General features: G+C 55.7%; 1 protein-coding gene across 6 annotated transcripts in view; it reads left to right on the forward strand.

Annotated features, from left to right (window-relative positions):
* Positions 1-724: 724 nt before the first annotated feature.
* Positions 725-16,448, forward strand: part of LOC106726095 — a 39,202-nt gene continuing 23,478 nt past the window's right edge. Inside the window, exons 1-3 of one of the 6 annotated variants that reach the window (XR_001362107.1) lie at positions 725-1,316; positions 2,487-2,724; positions 5,580-6,263. Coding sequence is in view for 2 of the 6 variants with exons in the window: in XM_014539677.1 (XP_014395163.1) it covers positions 967-1,316; positions 1,789-1,923; positions 2,487-2,687 (686 nt within the window). In the remaining 4 variants the exon portion in view is untranslated. Of the gene's footprint in view, positions 1,317-1,788; positions 1,924-2,486; positions 2,725-4,912; positions 5,029-5,579; positions 6,264-16,448 lie in introns of those variants that run through there. The other 5 variants (XM_014539677.1, XR_001362108.1, XR_001362109.1 and 2 more) reach the window with 5 other exon arrangements.

Consider the following 16,448-nt stretch of genomic DNA (forward strand, 5'->3'; position numbering starts at 1 on the left):
GGTGCGCCCTCTGCTCACTTTCGGTTTTCAAAGCTCTTGCCCAGTTACCCTTCAGAGGATGCTGTGGGGGAGTGGGGTGGGAGGTGTCCGTTTCTGTTCTTCGGGGCTGCTGAGCCCTGGTTTCTTGTCTGCAGGGCTGTAGGGTGGACGGGAGCCAAGGCGAGGCAGAGAGAAATGCGTCTCTAGGTGTTAGACTTAGAGGCTGGGAGGCACTGCAGGGCCGGCCTCCGTCAATGGGGACTTTGTTCCCGGCTGCATCCCTGAGCAGAATCCAAAAGCAAGATGCACGAGGTGACCAAAGGAGCCGGGGACCCCACCCCTCGACTCAGAGACACCAAGTTTCTGGGAGTCTTACACACACAGATGTAAGAGGGGAGGGTGTGTGTGCGGGGCGGGGGGGGGGGGGGCAAACCCTGAAATAATTAGGTTGTAAAAAAAGGGGAAAAGGTAATAAAAGAAGCTGACTACTAACTATAAAGATGTAAAGGGAAAAAGCCAAGCCAGTTCGCATCCTAGGAGATGGGGGAGGTGCAGAGGGGACGATGGGGTTTGGGGAAAACTCAGGACCGGAGGAAGGGGTGTGTGGAGGATCTGATCCCAGTCTGAGGAGGGGACAGATGGCAAAGAGGGAAGAAAGGGGGGAAAGGAGAAAGCGTGAGGAGAAAGCAGCAAGGTAAGGAGAGGAAGGAGGGGGGGGCGGGAGCGGGGAGAGGCTGCGTCCCTGTCTGTTTGTGATTAGCACGCAGCCCCGCAGAATGGAGTAAACAGAAACTTCTAGGCGTCCCCACACCCCCCTCCGAGGCACAGCAGAAGTCAGATGCTCCAGGATTAATCGCGGAGAGCTCAGGACACGACCACAAACGCCGTGTGGACTTGCAACTTGCTGCCTTTTCCCAGTCCCCTTGCCAAGATGGGAGTGGGGGGGTGGGATGCGAAGGGGTGGGGGCCCCGCCTGCCGGGGACCACATGGAATCCTCCCAGGCAGAGCTCCGAGTGACACTGACGGGCAAATCGGCGGCGTCCAGAGCCGCAGGCAGCATCCGGGGGCACGGGCCGCTGGGGGCGCCCCAGGCAGGCTTCCTGGAACCCCGGCTCCACAGCTGCCGGCACCCTGACACAGGCCAGATAAGAGCCGGCCGCGCTATCAGGGCCAGCAGCGCACAGTCGCAACGACCACGGGGACAGCAGGCTCCTGGGAGGCGGCGCAAGTCCTGGCTGGAGTCCTGCCCTGAATGGGAACCCATTTGCTACAGCGACCAACCAGGCTGCTCCCAGGAGGATGGTGACAGGCTCCTGAAGGTCCGGACCTGCTGCTGGTGAGTGCGGCCGCATGGGGACCAGACCCTGGAGGGAGGGGAGGCGTGAGGAGGGCAGCGGGTCCTCACTTTCCGACCTGGAGCTCCGTTGAAGCTAAGAGGGCGTTGCAGTATCTCGCTGTGTGGCTCTGGGCAAGTTCTTCTCCCTCTCTGGGCCTCCGTTTGTGCATCTCTAAAATGGAGCAGCTGAACGAGGCGATCTGTAAGTGGGGGGGGGGGGTGCTATGACTGCTATTTCTTGTGTGTCTGCTTGTGTACTGTGCTAGGCGTTTTGAAACGTTAGCCTGGGGAAGCCCCACAATCCCCCAGAGAGTAGGTATTATTATTACTATTCTCTTCGTTGTACACTGAGCAAACAGAGGCTCAGAGAGGTGAAATAACTTGCCCAAGGACACACAGCTGGTCCCTGGCCGAGATGAGAACCAGATCTCGGTTTTTCCGACTTGACTTTCACTAACGTTCCCACCGCCAGTATTCTGCGTTCTGAGTCTGCGATGATCACCCAGGAAGCTGGGGTGAAGGAGGAGGGAGCATTGTCTGGAGGAGGGAGGCAGAGACGTGGACAGAGGAAGAAGCAACCGGCTGAGCAGCCTTTAGCTCCTTGGATGTATGTCAGGCCAGGGAAGGGGCACCCTGTCCTGGGATAGGTGGGCAGGGCTCCTGGTGTGAATGAAGCGCGCCTACCCGGTGTCACTCGCTGTGTTTGCTGCTCTGTTGTAGGAGACTCCCAGGCGTGGGAGAAGACGGTTAATCTTAGGCAGGGGTGGGGAGAGCTGGGTGTGGAAAGAGTGGCATATGTCTCTACTAGGTTTTGTTCCAATTTTATTTTGCTTTTTCAAAAATGTGTTTCAAATCACTCCGGGCCCCCTCTGCTCCTCTGTAGAAACGGAATTGTGAAACACAAACAGCGCTTTCCACATGCCTCCCCCCCCTTCCCACATTAATATTATCACAGGCGATTTGCATATGCGGCCCTGCAGCTGTGGCGGGCAGCAGCCAAGAGATAAGAAATACGCAGCGGGGCCACGGCAGGTGGGAAGTCCCTCGGGTGGCAGGCATCTGGGCAGAGTTGGAGGCCCTGGCACCCAGATGTGGCCTCCTGTTTTCTCTTCCCTGGAAAATTCCATCCCAGCGCAGCTCTGCACTGACTCAGACCTCTTGTCCTTCCAGGAACTGGCTCGGCCTTAGGCTCAAGCCCAGACCCGAGTGGTGGTCCCAGCTCCAGGGTGATTGGCTAGTCCCGAAGCCCCCTGGGTCGCCCCCTCGGTCCCGGGCAAACAAGGACCTTGGCACCTATGATGTTACTGTGCTCCTGAGGCTATTTTCATCGAGGGTGGCTGTCGGGTGGGAATACTGTCACGGTGTGCTGCCGTGCGTCTCTTCCCAACTTCATTTTTAGCGACGTCAGGTTGGTAGCCTGATACTGATCGTATTGGGAGTATTTACATTTTGGGAATTGGCAAATGAGTATGACGCAGGGTTTGATTTATTGTCTTATTCATTGTCTAGATTTGAGAAAGTGAGGGAGGAAAAGTTAACCAAGCAGATTAAACATCAAAGCCCGTTGTCTCTCTAGCTGTTACACTGTGAATAGCACCAACCATTGAGCAAGTTGCTCATTTCATTGAAAAAGGGGTTAAGCTCGACTGCTCTTTGTTGTATCATGGTGGTCTTACTCCTTAAGGTAAAATTAAATATCAATCACCATTCCTGAAGAACTATGGTCGCTCATCCATTGTAACCATAGGTTGACTACAGATGCAAGAACAGAGGGGAAAAAAAAATCAATGAAAATGTTCTGTGTGAAACAATGGGTGATATGAAATTTACAAAAAGTGGTATTGTAAATTTTGTTTTTATTTGTAAATTGTGTGTTACACATCCTTTATGTCAATACAATGTATAATAACCCTAAGTATATGTATCTATGTGTATGTGTGCGTGCGTGTGTATGTGCATATATAGTATTTGTATGTACACACATGTGCACGCACACACACACACAGACACACACAGACACACTTTCTCCTGAGGAGCTGTGGTTAACCCTTCACCTGCCCACCTCTGGCCCACAGCATCTCAGAAGCCCTGGGGTGGACCGTCCTCAGCCCTCACCCAGAAGGATTCAAACTCCAGGCCATGGGCCTTGGAACCCTTCCCTCAACTTCCTCTTCTCAGCTAAACGAACCAACAGCCAAACTGCTCTCCCTGCCCTGATCTCTGGGATGGAAGCAGGGGCTGGAGTGGAAGCAGGGGCTGGAATGGATGCAGGAGTTGGAATGGGTGCAGGGGCTGGAATGGATGCAGGGGCTGGGATGGATGCAGGGGCTGGGATGGATGCAGGGGCTGGAATGGGAGCAGGGGCTGGGATGGGAGCAGGGGCTGGGGGGGATGCAGGGGCTGGGATGGATGCAGGGGCTGGAATGGGAGCAGGGGCTGGGATGGGAGCAGGGGCTGGGGGGGATGCAGGGGCTGGGATGGATGCAGGGGCTGGAATGGGAGCAGGGGCTGGGATGGGAGCAGGGGCTGGGGGGGATGCAGGGGCTGGGATGGATGCAGGGGCTGGAATGGGAGCAGGGGCTGGGATGGGAGCAGGGGCTGGGGGGGATGCAGGGGCTGGGATGGATGCAGGGGCTGGAATGGGAGCAGGGGCTGGGATGGGAGCAGGGGCTGGGGGGGATGCAGGGGCTGGGATGGATGCAGGGGCTGGAATGGGAGCAGGGGCTGGGATGGGAGCAGGGGCTGGGGGGGATGCAGGGGCTGGGATGGATGCAGGGGCTGGAATGGGAGCAGGGGCTGGGATGGGAGCAGGGGCTGGGGGGGATGCAGGGGCTGGGATGGATGCAGGGGCTGGAATGGGAGCAGGGGCTGGGATGGGAGCAGGGGCTGGGGGGGATGCAGGGGCTGGGATGGATGCAGGGGCTGGAATGGGAGCAGGGGCTGGGATGGGAGCAGGGGCTGGGGGGGATGCAGGGGCTGGGATGGATGCAGGGGCTGGAATGGGAGCAGGGGCTGGGATGGGAGCAGGGGCTGGGGGGGATGCAGGGGCTGGGATGGATGCAGGGGCTGGAATGGGAGCAGGGGCTGGGATGGGAGCAGGGGCTGGGGGGGATGCAGGGGCTGGGATGGATGCAGGGGCTGGAATGGGAGCAGGGGCTGGGATGGGAGCAGGGGCTGGGGGGGATGCAGGGGCTGGGATGGATGCAGGGGCTGGAATGGGAGCAGGGGCTGGGATGGGAGCAGGGGCTGGGGGGGATGCAGGGGCTGGGATGGATGCAGGGGCTGGAATGGGAGCAGGGGCTGGGATGGGAGCAGGGGCTGGGGGGGATGCAGGGGCTGGGATGGATGCAGGGGCTGGGATGGATGCAGGGGCTGGAATAGGATTGGTGGGGTAGGAGGTGTCGTCCCCACTGGCAGCATCTCTGGCTCCTCAGTGGCACTTGGCCGCTCATTCCTTCCCGTTGCAGGTCCTGCCCTGCCAGCCTGTATTCTCACGCAGAGCGACCGATTCTCTAACACAAACGGCATCTTGGCACAAGCAGAAGGAAGGGCTCAGCCAAAACTATAGGAAAGTTAAGACAACTTTCTATTTTTAGAAACTTTAGGAGCCAGGTGGGCCCTTTCCAGCTCTCCCAAGTCAGCAAGCACGAGAGGAAAATACTTCTCCTTTCCAAGTCCCGCCTCCCTGCAGCCCAGGCCAAGGAGGAGGCCCAGGTAGGGACACTGGCTAAGAGAAGCCACAGCAATTTTATTTCATTTTATTTTTAAAAACATATTTGTATTAATTTCAGAGAGGAAGGGAGAGAGAGAGGGAGAGAGGGGGAGAGGGGTGGAGATATCAATGATGCTGAGCCATGCCGGCTGGGCCACAGCAACTTTAAAAATAACTAAAAACAAAGTTTATTATGATTTTATTTTGTGTGGCAGGAAGGGCAATCCCGAGTTTAAATCTTCACTCCAGGTGATTAAGGGCCAGGTGTGCCTGTTCTCCCAGACCAGTGGTTGGCAAACTGCGGCTCCCGAGCCACATGCGGCTCTTTGGCCCCTTGGGTGTGGCCACGAAGTTTCCATCGCACCGTACGTGCGCGCCCGCACGTGGTATTTTGTGGAAGAGCCACACTCAAGGAGCCGCAGTTTGCCGACCGCTGTCCCAGACCATTCATTCACTCCTATTCGTGGTTTCCGAAAGCGAGGACATTTCCCCTCCACGCTGCCTCTTCCTTCCTTCACTTGCCCCTGTGTCCTGGGTGTTTTCCCTCTGAGCCCACGAAGACCCAAACCATTCCTTTCAATGCCGGCATGACACAAGCCCCAGGAGGTTGTAAGAAGAAAGCCCTTTCGACAACCACGTCTCCACTTGCTAACCAGCTCTCCAACTTTCTCGGTCCCAAAACATGAGTAGAGCCCAGCTGCCTCCACTCTTCAGTAAGAAGAATTTGACCGGCTCTACCCGCCGCCTGTAACTGGACGCTAACCACCTCCTGTCTCCTCCACTGCATCCGCCCGGCCCAAGTGCCATCATCTTTCTCTGGACCATTACAGTTGCCTTCTCACTGGGGTCTCCGCTTCTCCTCCTGCCGCTCTGACAGTCTGTTCTCCACTTGCAGCCAGTCGGGTCCTGTTTAAAGGAAATCAGATCCTGTCCTTCCTCTGCTCAGGACACCATCGTCTCCCAAGTCCTGGCTCCCACCTCACCCAGGGTAAAAGGCAAAGTCCTCACCATGGCAACAAGGTCCTGCAGGATCCTGGAGCTCATCCCCTCACTCTGCCCCTCACTGCACTTGCTGTTTTCAATTGTGCCAGGCACAGTCCTGCCTCAGGACCTTTGCACTTGCTTTCCCCTCTGCCGGGGCACTCATTGTCCAGATCTCCACTGGCTCACTCTTCCGTCATCCACTATACTATATATTTTTCTTTTCTTCAATGTCCCCTAAAATGTAAGCTTCCTGAGGGCAGGGATTTTTTTTTGCGGGGGGGTGGGGGTAGGGGGGCTGTTTTATGCAATGCCATAGCCCATACTAGGCACTCAACACATACTTGTGGACATACTTGCTTTGCTATGTTGCTAAGGGTGACAAGACAGCCAGACTTTTTGGGAGAATCCTGAATTAGAATCATAGGGAACCTCTAGTGCAGCGGTTCTCAACCTGTGGGTCTCGACCCCTTTGGCGGTCGAACGACCCTTTCACAGGGGTCGCCTAAGACCATCCTGCATATCAGATATTTACATTACAATTCATAACAGTAGCAACATTACAGTTATGGAGTAGCAACGAAAATAATTTTATGGTTGGGTCACAACATGAGGAACTGTATTTAAAGGGCCAGAAGGTTGAGAACCACTGCTCTAGCGCATGCCTGTGTTTCATTGACGTATACACAGCTCATCCATCCAGTGGCCCTTCCGTTTGCATCACAGTGAGAGTCAGAGTCTGTCTCAGGTGGGCGTGGAGGGCCCTGGACACAACATCCTCTTTGTCACCTGAGTCCAGATAAACCCAGGAGGCAGGCAGGTCATGGGACTTGGGTTCTGTGGTGTCAGGTGGCTGTTACTGTGTTGTCCCCCACCCAGTGCTGCAGGAAGCCCCTCTGAGGACCAGGCCAGCATCACCTTTCACACTCACCCACGGTGGGTAGGGGAGGGGCGGCCCTGCAGGTGGAAGGGGGCATGCGATCCCTCCAAACGTGCCATTGGACGCTTCCACCCACCAGGGACCTAAGAGGCTTGTCCCCGCTTAACCGCAGAGGGAACAGCTTCACGTCTTTTGCTCACTTATCCAGGGAGAGGGGTCCCTGTAGATCCCTGATCCCCAAATCCAGGTCTGAGAGCTTTCCTCAAGACTTGAAAACATGGACCTCAGGTCCATAATTGAACTAATCATCGTCTCATCACGAGACACTGAGAGAGGCGCCTGAATGGCCCCCTTTACCCTTCCCTCGAAGTCTCACCATATCCAGTTGTAAAATAAAAAACACCTGTACACCCTCCGCCGCTGAGAACCGGAAAGCTGACATTATTTACGCGCATTTATGTCCTCCTTCCCTCGGCAGTAGCTGCTGTCTTGAGTTTTGTGCGACCGCCTCTCTGCAGAGCTCCCCTTCCCGCAAGCCTCGTCCAGTGGTTTTTTCTCTTTTTCTTTTCCTCGTGCCTATTGTTCCTCAGGCTGTGTGCCCATTCCTGAAATAGCCCTGGAGTATGCTCTTCTTTGGCGGAAGCCTGCCAGGCAGTCCCCAGAGCAGGGGGAGGGGCAGGGTCAACCACACCAAACCAGTGTCTGGGGGACCCCAAAGCCAGCTGCTCTTCCTCGAGGAGGGACGCGATGCCGGGCCAGAGGAGAGCCATGTCCACCCCGGGCTGCACTGGTTTGGGCCGTTGACCTACGTGAGCGTCTTTAGTGCAAAATAGGCCGACCTGGATGAATGGTGAGCAGCACGGGCCCCTTTGGCCTCGTCTGGCTGAGGCTGCCGGCCGCACGCGGGGAGCTGCACACAACGTGTCTGGAATACCTATTCCGCAGGGTAATTCCCAGGGATAAAGCATGTTTATCCTTTTTTGGGGGAAAATTCCATTTCTGTTGCCAATTAGTTCTGCTTGAGAACAGCTTTTCTCAACACCAACATGTTGGCCGCCCGGCCTTGAGTTCTGTTGATGAGCTCAAAGTGGGGAAAAAGTGATTTTTCTTTCCTTCCTCCACCCCCACCGTGAAACCCGGCTGCTGGTGATGAAAGGGGTCCTGCGGATCGTTTCGTTTTCCTTGTCCTGACTCCAGGAAAGGCTATAAAATGAATCAATGGGCCCGCTGGCCATCACGGAGTGGAGAGAGAAATTGGCTACCACAGCGTCTGAGTTATCACAATCCATTTGTCAGGCCGGCGCAGGACGGGAGTGCGAAGGTTGTCCGCGTGTTTCTCTTCTCTCCCAGATTCTGGGGTGCTCCTGGCGGGGGAGGGGGGCCGTGGGGCAGAGTGATCCTGAGCGTGGCTCTGACACCCACTGCCTGACCCAAATCCCAGCTGCCCCGTTTGTAGCCATCGGTCCTGGCGCCAGGGACTCGACCTCTCCACGCCTCAGCTTCCTCATTTTAAAGCGATGATCACGGTCCCGCCCCCCGAGGTTAATGTACGGATTAATACGCGTGAATGAGGCCCTGCCCTTGTGCATGTAAACTTCTTCCCAAATGTCAGCTGTTAGTGCTCTCAGGCCCTCCCACTCTTCCCTGGCTGACCCCGGATGGTATGTGGCTGTGCCTGAGTGTCTCCATCCAGTCTCTTGTGGATGGACGTGAGACTGGGTCCAGTCCTTTGTGATCGCAAATAATGCCGCACTGAATAACCTGTGCTTTGTGTACCCAGCCCTCCCCTAAGGTATGCGAGCCCCACGATAACCTTGGCTCTGGACCTTCCTTCCTGAGGCCTGAGGAACAAAGGAGAGAGAAGTGCACAGGGCGCAGGGCCAGCCCTGGCCTGGCATGCAGACAAGCCTGTGCGGCGGGCGGGGTGGGAGGCAGGACACATTCCTCCTGCGTCCCTCGGGGGAATGAGGTGCCAGGGGCTACGTTTCAGAAGGATGGGGCTGGGGCCTTCCAGCTCCCAGGTTCCTGGCAAATGCCCTCAGGTGTCTGCAGAGAGGAACTCTGTGCCTGGCAGGTTCTGCCCATCCTTTGTGATCCTCTTCCTCCAGGAAGCCCCCTGGGATCTCTTCCCCAACACCCTTGGCTGTGCATGGATTTAGCACCCATGGTATCCAGCCCCATTTTGAAAAGGGTGGGGGCAAAACCTTAGATGTGGAGTCAGAAAGGCCAGCTTTTGCTCCTGGCTTATTCGTGCCACCATCCTTGTCACTGCCTGGGCCTCGATTCCTCATCTGTATGAACAGGATAATAATGACGATGGCTTCTCAGGAAGGTTGTATGAGGTCTCAGCGACGTAAGGCGTATGGATTGTTTGACCCGGTGTCGGGCATTAGAAATACAAGCTTGTGGGAGGAATGTCATATCTATGGGGGGTCTGGCCTCACCGCAGCCGCCCACTGGGTTGTGGTACTTGCAGGCAGCAGGGTCTGCTTTGGAGGCAGAGTTGAAAGGGAGTCCAACTGAACTAGTGGGGTCCCAAGCAAGTTACTCCCGCTGAACTGAGCTTTCCTGGAAAATGGGGGATTCTAATGATACACATCTTATAGGTTTATTGTGAGAATTAACTGAGGCAAAGCACATAGCGAATGCTCAATAAATGGTGGCTCCTGCTGGTATTGCTATCAAGCAAGTTACTCCCGCTGAACTGAGTTTTCCTGGGAAATGGGGGTTCTAACGATACGCATCTTGCAGGTTTATTGTGAGAATTATCTGAGGCAAAGCACATAGTGAATGCTCAATAAATGGTGGCTCCTGCTGGTATTGCTAAGCATCCGTGTTAACAGTTATAAATAACCTCCCAGAGCCCAGCTGGCGTGGCTCAGAGGTTGAGCGTCGACCTATGAACCAGGAGGTCACGGTTCAATTCCCGGTCAGGGCACATGCCCCATTGCAGGCTTGATCCCCAGTAGGGGGTGTGCAGGAGGCAGTTGATCAATAATTCTTTCTCATCATTGATATTTCTATCTCTCTTTCCCTTCCTCTCTGAAATCAATAAAAAAAAAAATGTAAAAAATAACCTCCCAGAAACTGGCATGGTGTGGAGCGTGCAGTTGGTGCTCCGTGGATACAAATGGATTTACCCACAGCCCAAGTCCCTGTGTTATAAAGTAGGGTCTGGAGGCACAGATAGAGGCCTGGCTCTCACGTTGCTGACCCCTTAGGGGAGACGGAGGAAGACAGCCCTGTATGACCTGCTCCAGCTTAATCTGTGAGATGACGACCAGGCATTATCACCCCCAGTTTACAGCGAAGAAAACTGGCGCCCAGAGAGGGACACCCCACCCCCACCCCCACGCGGGCACCCTACAGCAAGCACGTGGCCCAGCAGGAGCCACCCCACTGTCCTGCCTCTCCGGCCAGTGGTCTTCACCCCGACCCTCGGCCGGGGCAGGAAGTGGACCACGAGGGCGAGATCATGTCCCTCAGGCCAGAGGGGGGGCATTTCTGACATTTCTGACATTTTTGTGTCTTGGGACAAAGGGTGAAGAAACTCAGATGAACTGTTCTGGTTTCCTGGTGGAAAAACACTCCTGACCCGGGCGGCGGGGAGGGGGGGATCTTTGCTGTTGGGTTGCGTCGTAAGGATGGTTTTGCCTGTATTTTGCTACTTGTTCCCCCTTCTACTGCTTAGCAGCAGCAACTGCATAAAACCCAGGTAAGGTAAATGCAGGGATGACCTGGGAATCGTTTGAGGGCGCTGATCAGGCCAGAGGGCTCCCTGCACCACTGATGTGGCCGGCCCCGCCTGGTCTGCTGGGGGGAGAGCAGGTGAGTGAGCAGCTGTCGCTCCTTCACAGGCCCTCCTCCGTGTCCTATCCTCCTCCCCAAGGACACAGGCCCTGGATTGGGGCCACCTCATCCAATACGACCTCATCTTAACCAATGACATCTGCAGAGACTCTATTTCCAAAGGTCATGCTCTAAGACCCCGAGAGACATGCATATTTGGGGGATACTGTTCAATTCACAAACCCCCCTAATAAATATTAGCTGTTATTAACACTCCCCTTACCACAGGATCCCCGAAGCACACCCTAAGCTCCTTTCTCTTCTTCTCCCATTTAGCCCCCTCCACAATCTGGGAAGGGGGTGCTATGATTACTTAGTTGAGGCCCAGAGAGGTGAAATGACTTGCTCAAGGTCACACAGTTTGCCCAAGGGTCACACAGCTGGTAAATAGCAAATCTGGGGGTCGGACCCTTTTCTTTCTGACTCCAAAGCTGGCAAGGCTTCAAGGCCCGCCAACCCCATTCCAAGAGCATGGAGTTGCCGCACTTTCTGTCCCAGAATCCCAGCCATGTGAGACATGCTTCTGGCCCACACCTCTCCAGACGCATGTCCCTCAAAGAGGCCACAAAAAGGTGGGGGGAGGAATCTTGTCTTTTTCTTTTTCTTTAAAAAGAATATTTTTATTTCAGAGAGGCAGGGAGAGGAAGAGAGAGAGAAACATCAATGATGAGAGACAATCATTGATCGGCTGCCTCCTGCATGCCCCCCACTGGGGGTTGAGCCCACAACCCGGGCATGTGCTCTGACCAGCAATTGAACTGTGACCTCCGGGTTCATAGGTCGATGCTCAACCACTGAGCCACGCCGGCCGGGCAGGAATCTTGTTTTTCGAGTGGCAAACATGAAGCTGCGTTCTGCCTCCGATCACCAGCGCCCGGCTCTCCCACGGGTAGGAAGCCGCGTGCCAGAGGCACACACCTCCTCCCTGCAGCTGGTAACGTTTTAGGCGTCTTGACTTGGGGCTACAAATTGGAAAATGGCCCATGAAGGTGTGATTTATTCGACATTGAGACAACGCTATTAGATGCTCACGCCGCGGTGCACTCCGTGGGGTCCTCGGACCCTGACTGCTCGGGCCAGGCCTGGCCAAGCCCCTCGCGGGCTGACGGCAGGGAGAGCGGCCTGGCGGGGCCTGACAGAGACAAACGAGCTTGCTGCGCATGGTGCACGGCGGCGTGCATTTCCACACGCCTGGGTCGTGGCCATGGAAAGAACTTGCTCTGGATAATGGGGGACGTGCGCATTAGGAGCCTCTTGGAGCCGTGAGCTCGGAGTCAGGAAGGAAGGATCGTAATTTCCAACAACTGCGGCTTTGGGGCCAAGAAATAGCTGCTGTGTCAGCAGGGCGAGCCTTGAGCTGCCCCGGCCAGCGAGTGGGCTGGAGGCCTCTGGGGAGACGGGGGTTCCCGGAGGGCAAAGCCAGCCTGCAGAGCTTTGTCGGGTGGCTGGCCGGGGTGGCTGGCCAGCGTGGAGGAGCCGGCCATGTCGCAGGGGGCACTGCCCCCAAGTCAGGCTGCCTGGGTTCAAGCTCTGCCTCCTCCATGGACCAGCGGGGCCTTAGCCCGCCCCTGTGTCCAACAGGGATTATCACATAACCTACCTGCGGGCAGGGGTTTGTGGGGATCCCTGAGCTAGTGGCACAGAGGGTTTCATGAATGCTGACCATTGTTGTCATGGTGGTGATGGGGGGGCTCCGTTAAGACGAGAGAAACAGCACTTCAGCCTCCTGGCTGTGGGTCAGCGGCCTGGCTCCTGACTTGCCTGATGCACACTGGGCAGGAGCCTGCTCCTAGTACCTGCCTCTCAGGGCAACTGGGGGGCCCCTGTGCCCAGCATCCAAGAGGCTGTGGGATCAGCTAGAGCGAGGAGGACTCGGGAGGGGGGCTGGGGTTACCCCCAAACCCCAACCTGCTGCCAACCAGTCTCCATACCTGTGGACATGCAGGGTCTGACTCACATCTCCAACTTAGGAGGGAGGGAGGGAGGGCCAGACGATGGCCACGTGGCCCCTGTGGCCCTTCTGCTCCAGTGGCTCCAGCCCCCGATGAGATAGGGGACAGATGGGCGCCGCTACGGGCAGTCAAGCCTGGTTCAACATGAGGGGTCAGGCTCAGGTTTGGGGGTCACACAGACCCGGGCAGGGAGTGTGGACAGCGTATTTGTGAAGGCTCCCAGGTCCTGTGATGTGTGTCCAGGCCTGCGTTTGTTCTCCTGACGCAGTCGGGCGTCTGTGACCACGTGAAGGCTGAAGTCTGACCCCTCCCCTCTGTCCTGTCACTCCCAGGACTGACTGCCCAGGAGCTGCGGCCAGGCCGTGGTACCCATGCCAGCTGGCTGTGGCTCTCCCACAAGGGTCAGGTTCTGGGGCTATCAGATGCTGTGGCTATCGGCTTGTTTGTCTCCGTGGCGCCAAGCCCGGCCAGTTTTTGGGCAACAGCAGCCCCAGGGGGAACATAACCCATGAAGAAGGGACAGCAGATCTCAGTGTGGGGGTGGCACAGGATGCTGAGCATCCCTGCGGCTCCGAGCCCTGGTCCGCGAGCCCCAGGAAGAACGGCCGGTGAAGTGAGGATGGAGGTAGGGGTTCCCTTGGTGAGGGGCCCTCCCAAAGGCATGGGCGTGGCCTTGTGGCAGCTGCTCAGTGAGAACTCCTCATGGCTTCGTTCCATCCTGCCCCTTCGGTTTTCTTGCCTGAATCTGTAATCCAACCAGTGGTCCCTTCCATCCATCCATCCACCCATCCATGCATTCGTTTACTCATTTTCTTGGTCTTTGCAATGAACCCAGAAGGTGGAAAGGTGTGGTTATTATGCCCTTTTTTAGATGAGGGTACACACATTAGGGTTAAGTGACTGGTCCATGGGTGCAGAGCTGCTGCCTCACACAGGACCCCAAAACCTAGCAGCTTCTTGCCTGCTGAACGGACGGGGCCGTTCACTCACACTATCGCGTGCGTGTGTGGAGAGAAATGTCTTCTCTTTATTTCCTGTAATTGATCTGAGCTTTCTCACAAACCCCAGTCCCAGGGCAACACGGAAAAACACCAGGTTTAGTGTAATCGGGTCAATTTAATCTGACCCAGTACTTCAGGCCTTTAGGTACTGCTCAGCTCAGGTTTCCTCCGCTGCCTCCTCAGCCTCTCTCTAGGGGGCACCGTCGGGTCTGTGTGACTGGTGGTGTGCTGGCCATGAGACGCCCCAGCGGGGGAACGAGGCGGGGTCTGCGGCCGTGTCTGAGGCCCCGTCACCGCTGGAGGAGCTGGGGCCTGGAGCCCTGCCCGGCCCACCTGTCTCCACCTTGGCTCTGAACCCTCGTCCCCACTGCATCGGGCCCCCAACCCTGGCTGTCACCGCTAGCCCCTGCCGCAGTCACAATGGCCCTCGCCCTAACAGTGTGTCCACACCGGAGTGGGCACGTGTGGAGCCCCGTCCTGACCACGGGGGGACCCTGTGTAGCCAGGGAAAGCGGAACATCAGAGCTTCCTGCCTTTCAACCTGCTGCACCTCCAGGGTCCCCACCCTACACTGGTGGCTGGTGGTCTCAGTGCAGCTTCCCCCTCGAGCCCCAGGAGGGGCAGTGCAACCCCGGCCTTGGGAGCTGACTCTACTTGTATAAAAAAACACAAATACACAGAAACAGCAGACCCGCAGAATGCCTGTTATCCACCAAGGCCCATTCTAAGAACCTCACCTATCAACTCATTTAATACTCACAGCAACTCTTTGAGGAAGTCCTCTTAGTCCCACTTTACAGGTGGGAAGATCGAGGCACAGAGAAGCAAAATAACTTGCTCATGGTGACACAGCTAATAAGTGGTAGAGCTGGGATTTGAGCCCAGGCAACCCTGAGTCCATACTCTTCACCCCCACCCTCCTCCATGCTCCTGTCCTTTGTGGCCGAGACCAAGAAGGACAGAGCGGTGTCCTGCCCTCTACGCGTGGGCTCCTGCCCGAGGTATTGAAGGAAGACCTTTCTACTTTCTCAACAACGTGGGAAAACTCTATGCCTTTGCCATGTTAATTGGGAGCTAATGGTCTTCAAAATTTTTTTTTAAATTGAATTTTTAGAGAGAGAAGCATCCATTTGTTGCTTCACTGATTTATGCATCCACTGGTTGACTCTTGTATGTGCCCTGACCAGGGATTGAGCCAGCAACCTTGGCATAACGGGATGACACTCTAACCAACTGAGCTACTTGGCCAAGGCACTAATGGGCTTTTAGAAACTGTTTTCTCAAAAAGCTACAAAAACGATGCCCTGGTCACTGCTTGCCTTCCTGGCATCAGCTTTCTCACTGGGGTGGCTTTTAGGTCTACTGCCTCTGTTTTGATTACGAGGAATTGTGTGCTGGTGGTGCGCCCTGCAGCCCTCGGTGCATAACCCAGTCTTCCAGGAGGGTGGACGTCTGAGGACCAAGAAGAGAGGGCTGCTTAACGCCAGGCAAAGAGGACAGTGCAGCCAGGCTTTCCTAACTATTACCTGTTCCTGAAACGATCGCACACTACACTGGGGATGGTTGTGCTAACTGTGCTGACAGAGAGATGAAGAAGAGCAGCAAGGGTGTGCAACAATTGCCGCAGCCTGTTCAGGCGACGGTGACAAAGTCCCGCAGACCCGGTGGTCAGAGCTCCTGCCATGGCTCAGTCTCTGCCAATGGACTCTGGGATCTGGGCCGAGGCCCAGCCTCAGTTTCCCCACGTGGGGAAGAAAGAGATCAATCAGTCTTCTGAAAGGATAAAGCAGACAGCTCTCCAGGGGCTGGCGCGGCGGGCTGAAAAGGGTGACTCTCGAACTAGAGGGGCTGGGGAGGCCGTGACCCGCGCCCAAGGTAGAATGATGCAGAAGCTCTGAGGATGTCCTATACACCCTGCTCTCTCTCTTCTCCATCCTCCTTCCTTCCCCCTGGTCTAAGCTGATCAAAATGAGAATGACATGAATATTATGACTACAAGTACCATTTGCTACTAAATCAGGCACAGGGCAAGCACTGTAACATCGAATTCTCAGAACAGCCCTTCAGTGGGTGGCATTATCCCCATTTTACAGAAAGGAAAACTGAGGCTCAGACAGGTTAAGCAGCTTGTCCATGGTGACACAGCAAGTGTGTGTCAGGCTAGGATTCGTCCCCAGGTCTATCTGCCTCTAAAGCAGTGGTTCTCAACCTTCCTAATGCCGTGACCCTTTAATACAATTCCTCATGTTGTGGTGACCCCCAATTTCACTGTTACAAATTGAACATAATTAAAGCATAGTGATTAATCACAAAAACAATATGTAATTATATATGTGTTTTCCGATGGTCTTAGGCGACCCCTGTGAAAGGGTCGTTTGACCCCCGAAGGGGTCACGACCCACAGGTTGAGAACCGCTGCTCTAAAGCCTTCACTTTTCTCCCACTGCTGCTGTGCCTTTCAGGTTCCTGGATGCTCGAGGGAGTGGGGTCAGGGAGGGTGGGGGTAGGGGAGGTGCAGAGAAGAATCTGCTCCAGAAAAAACTTCTGAAGCCGGACTCCAGAAATGCCCAGAGCTGTTAGTTCCACGTCATGGTCCCCTCACTGTGAAGGAGCCGGCCAGCACGCTGAGCTTGGAGGAGGATACGTCAGGAACTTACGCAGAAACCCAATTTTGAAATGTTCCAGGACAAGGCAGGGACGTTTCCTCTGGGGATGGGGTGGAGGTTCCAGGCCATTTAGCTGGAGGAGATGGAAGGG

Source organism: Myotis brandtii, unplaced genomic scaffold (assembly GCF_000412655.1).
Source record: "Myotis brandtii unplaced genomic scaffold, ASM41265v1 scaffold225, whole genome shotgun sequence".
In the NCBI taxonomy this organism is placed as follows: Eukaryota; Metazoa; Chordata; class Mammalia; order Chiroptera; family Vespertilionidae; genus Myotis; species Myotis brandtii.